Source organism: Aotus nancymaae, unplaced genomic scaffold, assembly GCF_030222135.1.
Source record: "Aotus nancymaae isolate 86718 unplaced genomic scaffold, 86718_ANA_hifiasm-v0.15.2.pri h1tg000029l, whole genome shotgun sequence".
NCBI classification, from domain to species: Eukaryota; Metazoa; Chordata; class Mammalia; order Primates; family Aotidae; genus Aotus; species Aotus nancymaae.
In genome coordinates this window covers 12,372,061-12,385,290 of record NW_026988442.1, presented here as the reverse complement: position 1 = coordinate 12,385,290, position 13,230 = coordinate 12,372,061, and the positions used below count along the sequence as shown (strand labels likewise).

The 13,230-nt window shown below is 59.3% G+C and overlaps 1 protein-coding gene across 5 annotated transcripts in view; it reads left to right on the top strand.

Annotated features, from left to right (window-relative positions):
• The window catches only part of NOL4L (nucleolar protein 4 like), a 146,351-nt gene that overhangs the window by 125,444 nt on the left and 7,677 nt on the right, over positions 1-13,230 (top strand). For all 5 annotated transcript variants that reach the window (XM_064382317.1, XM_064382318.1, XM_012455204.3 and 2 more), the window contains 5 exons: positions 7,473-7,750; positions 10,017-10,202; positions 10,289-10,480; positions 10,778-10,900; positions 11,311-11,512. In XM_064382317.1, coding sequence (XP_064238387.1) covers positions 7,473-7,750; positions 10,017-10,202; positions 10,289-10,480; positions 10,778-10,900; positions 11,311-11,512 — 981 coding nt within the window. The remainder of the gene's footprint in view (positions 1-7,472; positions 7,751-10,016; positions 10,203-10,288; positions 10,481-10,777; positions 10,901-11,310; positions 11,513-13,230) is intronic.

Sequence of the window (13,230 nt, the reverse complement as noted above, 5' to 3'; positions counted from 1 at the left end):
GGCGCCCACATAAGGGCATTGTTTGCTGAGGTAAAAGGGGTTTTTGTCTCCTTCTGGAGACGGGACAGAGGGAGGAACAATTTCCCCCATTCATCACTAATTCCTCCATTTGAATAGCAGCACATTGCCCCATGTTCAAATAGACGGGTATGGCCGTCCTTCCCTGCCTGTGGGCATTCTGGGCACAGGTGGTGGGCTCCGGGTCCTGCCCAGATGAGGGAGTCGCCTTTTGCCACAGCGGGGAAGGCCTGGCTCTGTGGGAGTGCTCGGGGGGGTGCAGCCCCAGCCGCTTTCCCTAAGGCTCCTCAGGACACCTCTCTGCTGCCCACGGAGCCGTGGGCTGGGGTCAGGCCCAGCCTGCTGCCATCACGCTGGACCCCAGCAGGCTGGCCTCAGGAGTGACCCTCCTGGAGGGGCCTCCTGGCAGCAGCAAGATGGGGACCAGGTGGGGACAAGAGGTCACCTGGGTACCCTTAGATTCCACGTCCAGCACCAGGTGTGGGGGGGTCCATCCAGAACTCCCAGCCTCCCACTGAGCCTCCCAGCTGGAGGCCTGCACCCATGAGTCCCGTGTGCTGGGGCCTCTGTACCCATGGAGCCAGCCGGGGTTTTTCACAGGTCATAAAGTGCCAGAGCCCAGGAGGGCGTCAGCGGCAACTCCCAGGACTGTAGATAAGAGAAGGCCAAGAGGTGGTGGTGCCCAAGGTCACCCAGACTGGAGGACCCTGAACCCATACTGCTGCCTGGGCCCCCTGCAGTCCATCCCAGCATGGGTTTGGGTGCCTATGTCTCTTTTAAATCACTTTTTTTTTTTTTTTGAGGTGGAGTTTCACTCTTGTTGCCCAGGATGGAGTGCAGTGGTGCAATCTCAGCTCACTGCAACTTGAGCCTCCCGGGTTCAAGTGATTCTCCTGTCTCAGCCTCCCAAGTAGCTAGGATTACAGGCGCACGTAACCACCCCCAGCTAATTTTTGTGTTTTTAGTAGAGATGGGGTTTCATCATATTGGTCAGGCTGGTCTCGAACTCTTAACCTCAGGTGATCTTCCTGCCTTGGCCTCCCAATTTTTTTTTTTTTTTTTTTTTTTTGAGATAGAGTCTCGCTCTGTTGCCAGGCTAGAGTGCAGTGGCGCAATCTTGGCTCACTGCAACCTCTGCCTCCTGGGTTCAAGTGATTCTCCTGTCTCAGCCTCCCAAGTAGCTGGGACTACAGGCACACACCAACACACCGGACTAATTTTTGTTTTTTTTTGGTAGAGAGGGGCTTTCGCCATGTTGGCCAGGATGGTCTCGATCTCTTGACCTCGTGATCTGCCCATCTCGGCCTCCCAAAGTGATGGGATTATAGGTGTGAGCCACTGCGCCCCGCCTAAATCACATTTTTTTGAAGGGTTGTGGGAGGCAGAATTCTGATCGGATCAGAACCCAGCTGCCCCCAGTCTCTCTGTTCCTTCTTACCCCAAACAGTAATAGGCGAGTTCTCCCTGCCAGGTGCAGTGCAGGGTGGGTATGAGGGTTGCAGCCACCCCCTCCTGTGGGCACCAGCCTCTTCAGGACTGACTTGGGTGTCATGGTGGGGTCGCCATGTGGAGAGTCCCAGCCCCCAGGTCCCATCCCTTGGCCTCTGCCAGGCAGAAGACCCTGGACTACTCAGAGACAAAGCCAGATGCATTGATGTGAACCTGCCTCCAGCCAGCCTAAGCAATTTTGGCTCCCTCACTAAAACTTCTAGGGTCTTCCTAGGCGGCAGGCACAGATAGATTTCGGAGGATCATCTCTGCCCCACCTCAGCCCTGCTTTCCCCAGCCTGGGCCTCCCTGCACCACAGGCCCAGCAGCCCCGGGTAGAGAGCGCCTTCCCAGCCATCACAGCAGGAGCCCCTGGCCTGGCATCCTCGGGTCCAGCTTGGTCAAAGGTCATCACCAGTTGCTGTGCTGGGCTGACTGGCCAGGCCTGGGGCATGCACTCCCCTGGGAAGCCCTGGAAGACTCAGTTGCCCTCACCAGAGGGAGGGGCGTGAGCTGGGGGGCAGCAGGAGCAATCCAGCTCCCCCTTCCCCAATGCAGCTGCGCCAACCCTGGGTCTCTAGGGCTGGGGCAGCCTCTGGGCACAGGCCAGAGACACAGTGAACACAGTAGTAGTGCGAGGAGATAAGTGCTTGGGAGAAATAGGTAAAGGGGTCAGCGTGCCAGAGCGGGGCAAGGGCTGCGCTCGCTGAGAAGGTGACCTTTAAGCAGAGCCCTGGAAGTGAGGGACTGCGCCAAGGGGACACCAGGACAGAGCGGAGCAGGAAGAGGGAACAGCGAGTGCCAAGGCCGGGTCACAGCTGGGGTGGGTGGGTGAGCTGTGGGGGCTCATTGGAAAGGCTCAGTGGGCCCAAAGGAGGGACCTGGCTTCCAGCTGGAGTAAACTCGGCCTGTGTGGCTGCAGCTAGGATCAGATCCACTGCTTGTGGGGCCAAGGGACAGGCCGGACCAACCCCACCCCCAGCAGTCCCTCTGCCCCTGCTGGGTCCGGAGGCTTCGGCCCTCACCCCACTGTCCCTCTGGTGGCTTCTGCAGAGTGGTGGCCCAGAGCTGGTGCCATCATGGAGACTGGGGCAGGCAGGGAGGGCTTCCCTGAGGTGGTGGTGCTTGGGTTAGCGCTGAAGGGTGGGCAGGAGTTGCCAGGAGTGGGGGGAGACCATGCTTCAGGGCCCGGAAAGCTGGTGACGCCCCTTTGGAGCCTCATCTCACCTGGAGCCCTTGTGTTTGATTTCTTGCTGCTGGAGCGTGAGCCCCAAGGGCAGCAGTTGCCCTGTCCCCACAGTGGTCCCCTCACTGGGCCCACCTCAAACTGTCACAGACTGGGCTGCAGGGTCCCCAGAGGCCCCCATTGCAGTCTGGGAGAGCCTTGTGCATCGGAAGTGGGTGAGTTACGATGTGAGAAGCGTGGGGTGCAGGGAACCGGGGTTTCCTTTAGAGTGCCTGCCCCGTCTGTACTGTAGAACCATGTTTTACAGCTGTGGGACCCGCTCTGAAAGGAAACGGAGGCTCCTGGAGGTGGAGGAGCCTCTTCCAGCCACTCTGCAGCCTCCCAAGTTGGCAAAATGTAGGCCTCAGGTCATAGGCTGCCCCCGGAGTGGGTTGCAAGGATCGGGGGCAGCTGTGTGGGGTGGTGGCTAGCATGCCAGGCTGGGGCTGCCTGAGCGAGCCTGGGGGTCTGTGAGACTGTGGTGTCGCTGGGGCAGGCTTTTGCAGTCCACGTTGTCCCTCTGAGTGGGCTGTGTGTGTGCAGCGTGAGAAAACGAGGTGACGGCAGATAGAGCCTATAAACTAGGTCTCAGGGGCAGTTTTATTTCTGGGTTTTTTGTGTGTGGTAAAATGCATAAGATAAAATTTGCCGTTTTAACCATTTTTAAATGTACACTCCAGAAGCACTGTTATTTCCAAAACTTGTTCATCCCGCCGACAGAAACTCTGCACGCGTGAAGTCATAGCTGCCCATTCTGTAGTCTGCGGAGCCTCGCTGCACCTCTGTCTCTGTGAACTGGCATCACTTGGTGTCCTTGTCCGTCTGGCCCATTTCCCACAGCGTCGTGTTTTTATCATCCACACTGCAGCGCTTATCCAAATGTCATTCCTTTTCATGGCTGGATACTATTCCATTGCATGGACAGAGCACATTTTGTTTACCTATTCACTTGTCAAGATTTTTAAAAATATAAATAGGCCGGGTGTGGTGGCTCACACCTGTAATCCCAACACTTTGGGAGGCCAAGAAGGGTGGATCAAGAGGTCAGGAGTTCAAGACCAGCCTGGCCAACCAACGTGGTGAAACTCCGTCTCTACTAAAAATACAAAAATTAGTGGGGCATGGTGGCGGGTGCCTGTAATCCTAGTTACTCAGGAGGCTGAGGCAGGAGGATTGTTTGAACCAGGGAGGAGGAGGTTGCAGTGAGCCAAGATCGCACCATTACACTCCAGCCTAGGCAACAGGGCGAGACTCCGTCTCAAAAAACAAAACAAAACAAACAAACAAAAATTTAAATAACGGGGCTGGGTGCCGTGGTTCACACCTGTAACTCCAGCACTTTTAGTGGGCAAGGCAGATGGATCACGAGGTCAAGACCCTCCTGGCCAACATAGTGAAACCCTGCCTCAACTAAAAATAATACAAAAATTAGCCGGGCATGATGGCACACACCTGTAGTCCCAGCTATTCAGAAGGCTGAGGCAGGAGAATCACTTGAACCCAGAAGGTGCAGGTTGCAGTGAGCCGAGATCACGCCACTGCACTCCAGCCTGGCAACAGACTCTGTCTCAAAATATATATATGTATGTATATTATATATACACATGTATACCATATATATACACACAGGCCCATATGTATAAGTATATACTATATATGCATATATATTATATATGCTCATATACTATATACATATGTGTGTATATGTATGCATATATTATGTGTATGTGGGGGTGTGTGTGTATCTATATATACATACACATATACCTATAATGGGTTGTTGCAGTGGCTCATGCTTGTCATCCTAGCACTTTGAGAGGTCAAAGTGGGAGGATGGCTTGAGCCTTGGGATTTCGAGACCAGCCTGGGCAACATAGTGAGGCCTCACTTCTACATAAAAATCCTTAAAAATGAGCTGAGCGTCCTGGTGCGCACTGGTGGGGAGGATCGCTTCAGCACAGGAGGCAACAGTTACAGTGAGCCCTAATGGCCCTGCTGCACTCCAGCCTGGGCAACAGAGCGAGACCCTGTCTGAAAAAAAAAAACAGTAAACCACATAAGTCAGCCCACAATATTTTAAAACCTGTTTATGTAATGGTGCAGATTTCCAGTTTCTTCTAACAGCTTGGAACATGTGGTCATGTGAGGTCTGAGTACCTGGTGCCTTACGGGTCTCACCCACCCAACCACCTCCCTGGTGAGACGGGGTGGTATCTGAGTGCAGGAGTCAGGGTTCCCTGGAGCTAGTACCTGTTGATCCCCAGCCAGGCAACCAGGGGCACAGCCCCGAGGCAGAGGTGTTGGTAGCTGACGAGTCGGGGCCCCCATGCCGGGCATCTGACCTGGTGGAGGCTCCAGGTGCCCCCCAAAGCAGCACGTGAGTCTCAGCTCACACCTGGGGAGGGCAAGTCCATCTTCTTGGGAAAACCTGATGGGGAGGCGGGTGATGGAATGATGGGATGTCACCTCTGGCCCTGTGCAGGGTGTGGCTCTGCAGCCAGCCTTGGGCCTGGTGCCTGTGATGAATGCAGTGACCACTGGCTTGCTGTGTGCCAGGCACAATGCCCACTGAGGAGCCGTCCCTCCTTCCAGAGTAGGAATCCAAAGCCCTCCCAGGTCAAGCAAGTGGGCTGTGAGGGTGGCGTTGGTACATGAGGTCACACCTGCAAGGTGGGTGAAGGATAGGACCCTCAAAGCTCATGGGAACGGGGGCGACCAGCCAGTATAGATGTCATTCCTGTCCCCAGTGGAGGCTCCTGGACCTCAGATGCTGGGGGTTCTCCAGTGACATGGTCTGTGCTGGTGGGACGGGTGGCTCTCACGACCATTCCGGGCCAGGCAGCAGGCTGGGGCTGGAGGCGTGAGTGCCTTCTTCCTACAGACAGTGGAGAAAGGTGCCAGCCTGAGGTGTCAGCGTGGAACCAGACCTTGAAGGCTGGCTGACATCTGCTCAGCTGGAAGTGTCATAGCAGGCAGACTGCAGAGCCCTAGCATAGGATAGTGGCGTGGGACTGGGGGACTGCAGAGGTCACAGGACTGAGAGTGCCAGGGCCATGGGCCAGACTCTTCTTCAGCAGCAGGAAAACGTGGGACAGGGGAGTGAGGATTCCGCCTGGCTTTCACTGGCAGTGGGGTGTGGGGCACCTGGGCGCTGGAGAACAGCCAGTGGGGGCTGCATGGGGAGCTGGTCTGGTTCCTGGGTAGAGGATAGTGGGCACCCCCATTCCTGCAGTTCACCCTCCCTGTTATTCATGAGGCTCAGTAAGGCACATCTGTCCCCGCGGGAGGTCTTGCACCTTGGTTACGGTCGTTACTTTGTTTCCAGGCTAGCACTCAGTAGGTGGACAGTAAAGATGCTGGGTAGTGTGTTCACTCCAGACTGGGTGTGGGCAGGCGGTGGGGGTCCTGGAGACAGACAGCGCGGGCCAGGACTCCGGGGATGCAGCCAGTGAGGGTCAGCCGTGGGCGGGCTTTGAGCAGAGCCTGGAGCTGCCCTGCGGGAGGATGCAGTGGTGGAGCAAGGCTGCCCGGAGGAGGACAGGACGCCGGGCCCAGGGGACCTGCAGCAGCCGAGGGGGAGGGGTGCACTGCGCCGCTGTAGCCTCCCATCCCCCTCTGCCCGGCCCGGCTGCTAAATAGGCAGCCTGGACCCGCCCTCGGGCAGCCGGGAGGCCAGCAATTGGTTGGGGCGCTAGAGCCGCTCGGTCGCCATGGGGACGCTCTGGAGGCGCGCGTGCCCAGTGCCCAGTGCCGGGGACTAAATCTTCATAATCTGCCGGCTGGGAGGGTGGGGGTGGGGTCTGGCATGACCCTGGCCTGGGGAAAGGAGCGGCAGGGCATGCTGTGACCGCCCCTCCCCCACCCACGATGGGTGCAGGTGCGGAGCCGACAGGGCACCTGTGCACCCCTGGGACCCTCGCGGGTGCTCACCTGACAGTGACCCCGGGAGTTCCCGTGCAGCTCAGCCTCTGCCGTCTCAGCTGAGCAAGCAGGGGGCCGGGGCCGGGGCTCGGTGGGCAGAGAGGCCTGGAATGTATCTGGAACTGTCTGGTCCTCTTGGTTAAAGTTTCCTCTTTGGCGCTCGCAGGCCGGCAGTGCCGCACTCTTCGCGGCAGGGGGCGCCTTCGTAGTGCTTTGCCGTGGCCGCCCACCCCGAGACGCCAGGCAAGCCACTCGGGGCGCCCCGTGCAAACCCCAGACTCTGCAGCCCCGGTGTGGCACGTCCCAGGCCGTGGGGCCTGCACGTGGATCCGGTGACCACTGTGCCTAGGCTGCCAAGGCTCAGCTGGGTTGCGCTCACAGGAGGGAGTGGATGGCTGGAGGCCACAACAGAGCCATCCTCCTGCCTCAGAGGAAGGAGACATTTGAGGGCCCACTGTGGAGAGGGGCTCCGAGAACGTGAAGCTGCAAGGCAGTGCCCGGCAGCAGAGCAAGGTGGGTGGGAGATGGGGTCCCGGGAGCTGGGGAGAAGGGAGAGCCTGGCTGGGCCTCACTCCCAAACCCTTGGAGCTGAGTCTCCCCTAAACCTGGAGATGGCACTTGTGAGTTCAGGGTGCAGGGAGACCCACCATGCCCCGCACAGCCCTGCCTCGCCCCTCTCGGAGCCTCCAAGGTGGGCTAGCGGCGCTCACCCCCCGACCCAGGGACACTCATGAGGAAGACACAGGGCGGGATACTCTGAAGTGGCTGCCGTGGCCACAGTGCCCGGGATGGGGCCTCACACCCGGGCCTCTCGTTCCAGATGACTCCTCCTCCGAGAGTGGCAGCGGCAATGGCTCCTCCACCCTGAACCCATCCACGTCGAGCAGCACGCAGGGCGACCCTGCCTTCCCCGAGATGAATGGCAACGGTGCCGTGGCCCCCATGGACTTCACCACGGCAGCCGAGGACCAGCCCATCAACCTGTGTGACAAGCTCCCACCAGCCACGGCACTCGGCACACCCTCCTACCCCTCCGACAGCTGCGGCGCTGACGGGCTGCGGAGCCGTGTCAAATATGGGGTGAAGACCACCCCTGAGGTGTGTGGGACTGGGAACTGAGTCCATTTCTTTGTGTTAAGGGCTGTTGTGAGGTGGGAATGAAATTGTCTATGCCCAGAGCTTAGCTGGAGCCAGCCCGTGTGTGTGACACCAAGCCAGGGTGGCGGCTGTGGCTGGTATGTCATCGGGTTCCTGGAGAGGCTCTGGAATGGGAGATGGCTTGGAGTGTGCCCTCAAGCCAGGCCCCCTTCTCCGGGCCCGGTTCCCCATCTGTAAAGTGGAGCTGATGGCCCCTGCCTTGGTTGAGGTGGTAGATGGATATGCATCCCCACAACCTGGCCCCCTCCCCCAGAACAGCATCTGCTGTGGGCAACAGCAAGTGGTCACTTTTGGCACAGTGAGGTACAAGGTCTCCCACTGCCTGCTTTCTCTGCCTGCCTGTCCCCATTTTATAGGTCATACAAAAAAAGGGCGAGGACCCAGGGATGTGGGCAGCGGAACTCCTCCTTTGACCAGGCTGATAGAAGGTGGGAAGGATGAGCAGGGCAGCTGCCCCAACCAGTGGGCGCCCCCTGCTTCCTGGGGCCCTCCCTCATGCTTCCACAAGCTGCCTCCAGGCCGCCAAGGTTTCCTACAGTAGCGCCTCTTCTCCAACCTGCTCCCAGGAGCAGAGGCACCTTCCTGGAGCTCACACCCCTGGATAGGCTCTTCTCCCTCCCTGGGCCTGTTTCCTCTGCTGCAGGGAGGATGGAGTAGTTTCTAGCTAGTTGCCTGCCTCAGTTGGTGCGTCTCGTGGGGAAGTTCTATACCGTGGGCTCAGTGCTGAGTTGTTGCTGTGTGTGTAGCGCAGATGGCTGGGAGCAGGTTCTGGCCAGAGCAGGCTTTGCCTGGGTCCAAGGGGCAGGCGTAGCTGCTCTCCCATAGAGGGGAGAGTTTTGCTCAGCAGTCATTGCCACTGTGGCCACAGGGTACATGGGGAGGGGGGGCGTGAGGAAGTGAGATGGGAGCAGGAAGGCCACCAGCAGCTCCCATCTTAGTTTCCTCCATCTGTCTGCCCTGGGAATCCTGCCGCTATCCAAGTCTGTATGTGGACGAAGAGACAGGCACCAGGCCAGCGACCCTAGGGGACTGATCCCTGTGGGTTTGGTCACTGGGAGAGAGGTGTGGTGGTGGTGGTGGGGCGGGGGTGCTATGCTGTGGGGCCAGGTGCCAGGCAGTACACAGCTTCCTGGATTTGCTCCTCAGAGAGTGCTGTTCCCCTCACGGCTGTGCCACGGCCACGCTGCCACATCACGGGGTCTGACCACAGCCACCTGCTGAGCCTGCCTTAGCTGCCAGATGCCAACCTCCCTGAGGGCGGGAACAGTGTCCCCAGGTACTGCCAGTCAGGATCTGAACTAGTAGTTAGTTAGGACATATCGAAAGCACAAACTTCCCAAAAGTCAACCGTGGTCCTCAGCTGTCCCAGAGCAGAGCCTGAGGAGGGGGAGGAGACAGGTGATATGGGAGCTGAACCATGAAGGATGAGATGGCGGAGGCCTGGAGGAGAGGACGGAGCTGCCTCCAGGGAGAGATGGGCGAGGGGCTTGTCCAGGGAGGAGCAGAGGGCCAGAGCCCTTCTCTACTGGAGGACAGGTGACTGCTGGGGCAGGCTAGGTCTGGTTCCCTCTCCCCTTTCTACCGACATATTCTCAAGGGGCCACTGTGCTGTCCTGGTCGGGGGTGGACAGGAGAAGCCCAGCCCAGAAGCTGCAGGAACACATCCTGCCTAATGGACCTGTCGCCTTGGCTGGCTGCCTCGCCCAGCTGTGTTCCTCCTCCCGACAGACAGCATGCTCACTGCTTTGGTGACAGCTCGGTTGTCAACTTGGGGTTGTAGCCCCTTGGGGATCAGGGAGGAAAACCCCAAAGGTAAAACATCTTGGCAACAGGAGGCTGGCGGGAGGTGCGAGTCCTTTCCATGTCTGCCCTTCCCTTGCACACGTGGCAGGTCCTGGTGTGGGCTGCTGCTGAGGTGACACCCTCTTAAGCGTTTGGCACCCCCCAGGATCCCAGCCTCTGCATACCTACTGTTGCAGTCGGTCCTCCCTGCGGCAGCCCAGGGAGGGAGGTGGCAGCATTGCTGTCCCCATTCCACAGATGAAGGGGGAAGAGAGGAGTGACTTGCTCTAGGCCTTGCAGCTATGGCTGTCGGGCAGCAAGGTGTGCGTGCCGCCCTGGTCCCCAAGCTCCCTGCCTATGGGAGACCCAGCAAGGGCATGAGCAGCTGCCTGGCCCAACCCTCTGCCTCTTGCCCTCTTTTTAGTCCCCTCCTTACAGCTCTGGGAGCTACGATTCCATCAAGACCGAGGTCAGCGGCTGCCCAGAGGACCTGACAGTGGGCCGGGCTCCCACGGCAGATGATGACGACGATGACCACGATGACCATGAGGACAATGACAAGATGAACGACTCTGAAGGCATGGACCCTGAGCGCCTTAAGGCCTTCAACGTGAGCACCGGCTGGAAACAGGCGGGGTGGGGTAGGGGCAAAGCCAGGGCCAGCCCGTCCCACAGCCCATGTCTCCGTCCCCACAGATGTTTGTGCGTCTCTTTGTGGACGAGAACCTGGACCGCATGGTGCCCATCTCCAAGCAGCCCAAGGAGAAGATCCAGGCCATCATTGAGTCGTGCAGCCGGCAGTTCCCCGAGTTCCAGGAGCGAGCCCGCAAGCGCATCCGCACGTACCTCAAGTCCTGCCGCCGCATGAAGAAGAACGGCATGGAGATGGTGAGTCCCTCCGCCCTGGCCCGAGCTTTCCCTCTGCACCACCCCTGACCTCCCTCCACACTCCCAGGATGCCTGGGCCCCTTCACCCGGGGTCTTCCCAGGAGCCCTGGAAGCAAGTACCATCATCCCTGGTTTGCAAATGAGGGAACAGGGGCCTGGAAAGGTCACACAGCTCCATAGACTGAGGCGCTGGAGCCCAAACCCCACCCTGTGCCACCCACCCCTGGGGCGGGGTCTCTGCACAAGCCTAGAACCTCCATGAGCCCTGTGCCAGCTCCATCCCCGTTCTGCCTGCAGACCAGACCTACGCCACCCCACCTGACCTCGGCCATGGCAGAAAACATCCTGGCAGCTGCCTGTGAGAGCGAGACGAGAAAGGCAGCCAAGCGGATGCGCCTGGAGATCTACCAGTCCTCACAGGTACCTGCCGCCACAGCTACAGCAGGGGCCGCCCCTGGGAAGCCGGGGAGAGCAGTCCTCAGACGGATGTGGACTGAGAGAGCTGTGATGTGTGCAGTTGGGAGAGGGACAGAGGGGGAACGGGAGGGCAAAGACAAGGAGAGGAGGTGGGTGGAGGTCAGGTGTGTTCTCAGACCTCATATGGAAGTGTGGACTTCATCCCAAGACTGGAGGGCGCTCATCAAGTATACTCACAGGGAGATGAGCAGAGCTGGGGAAAGCCCCTGGGGTGGGACAGACACAGTCTCACAGGTCAAACCACAGCACGGGTCCCAGGAGTCCTGGGGCCGCAGCATGTATCCACCTGGTGTTCGGGATGGCAGTTGGGCCTGGCTACCCATTTTCCCAGTGCCACCCTCTCCCCTCTGCAGGATGAGCCCATAGCCCTGGATAAGCAGCACTCGCGGGACTCCGCAGCCATCACCCACTCCACCTACTCACTGCCAGCCTCCTCCTACTCCCAGGACCCCGTGTATGCCAACGGCAGCCTCAACTACAGTTACCGCGGGTACGGGGCCTTGAGCAGCAACCTGCAGCCCCCTGCGTCCCTCCAAACAGGAAACCACAGTAATGGTGAGTCACAGGAGGCCTGGACTCTAGGTTCCCTGACCAGCACCCAGCTGGGTCTGCAGAGCACCCCGGGGCAGGGCAGGGGGCAGCAGAGGCCAGTGACGGAAAGGGGCTGCCTCACAGCCTGGGGAGCAGGAGGGGTGGCTCTGGCACCCTCCCACTTCATCGTCTCAGCAGGTCCTTAGATGGGAAGGTGAAGGAGGAGGCTTCAGCTGGTTAAAGCAAAAGCCTCCCACTCCCTTCTCACCACCAGTGACGCTGGCTCCAACGCTTCCTGCCTTCACTACCAGCGCCTCTCACTGGTTCCGCTCCCCCAGGGCCCCTGTGGGTGCCAAGTCCCAGCCAAGGGCCTGTTCTTGCCCCGAGTTGAATCTCCACAGTCCATCTCACCCATAGTGACCGAGGCTCAGTGAGACATTGCTGGCCTGCAGGTCAGCTCCCTCCCCAGGCCTCAGCTCAGGGCCTGCCTTGTGAGGTGAGAGCTTTTGTCACCCGGGTGCTGGGCCTCGGTCCTTGCTCCTGCGCTCATGGAGCCCACATGGAGACACCCAGGGTGACGGCTGCACACCTGCCCCCACTCCGCTCCTGTAGCCGTGTGATCCAGTTGGTGCTTTCCCCGTAACTTCCCGGGAGACGCTGCGGCAGATGCGGTGCAGACCATTAGAGGAGACAGTCCCCAAAGAGACAGAGGCTTCCTCATGGAGTCAGGTGCTGCTGTGAGCACGAACTGGAGTGGGGAACCTCAGACCCCTTTCCTGTGAGGCAGCAGGGGAGGAGTGTGGGCAGCCTGATGGGTCACAGGACCTCCTGGGCCAGACACTCAGGTTTTGTTGGGTGTGCAGGAAGAGCCCCTGCTAGGTTTTAAGCACAGAAGGGCCATGAGTTGGGCAGTCTGCCATTCTGTCTGCCCTTGTGGTAAGAAGATTTGAATGGGGAGGGCAGGAGGCTGAAGCCACGCGCTTTGAGGGCTGTTCAGAGGCCGGGGAGTGAGGGGAAGAATTGAGTTGCCAAGTCGCAGCATGAGTAGGTTAGAGAAAGGTGCCACCTGTAAGCCGGGGAACCCTGGTGCACGGTCTTGGCTAAACATGCTAGAGGATTCCTTAAGCCTCTGTCCCTGGCTGCAGGAGACCCCTCACTGTTCCTGGGCAGCAAGGGCGGGAGCTAGTCTCCACCCATGGCAGCAAGCCCAGACTGCCTCCACTCGCCTTGACCCCCCACCCCCCAGAACGAGGAAGTATACACAGGTCCCTGGAAGATTGCTGCCTGGGCTTAACTCCTCATCCCTTCCTAATGCCTCTTAACCTAAAATAAGAGGCCGCCTGGCCCTAATCCCTGAAACTAAGGCCAGAGTGGCCAGCACGGCGAGAGGTGGAGTGCTGTCCTAGGCAGGCTCCTTTCCTTCTGGGAAGAAAAGCCATCCCACAGCCTTGCCCTCCCTACACATGGGGGTCTGGGACCCAGCAGGAGAGGTGAGGGTGGCCTGGGACCTGCTCCATCCTAGCAGCAGGCGATGGTGACAAGGCTCTACCTGGTGTCACCCAGCATGACCTGTCTCAGGGCTGCAGCTGCCAGGTTCCCAACCCGCCTAAGGGCCTCTCATGGTGGGGCTGAGACTGCTTCATGCCCGCCCTGTTCACACCTGCCCAAGAGGCATGAACAGCAGCCAGAGGATGATCCCTCCAGGGAGGCAGCTGGCTCTGCCCCTGTGCATCCTGGGGCCT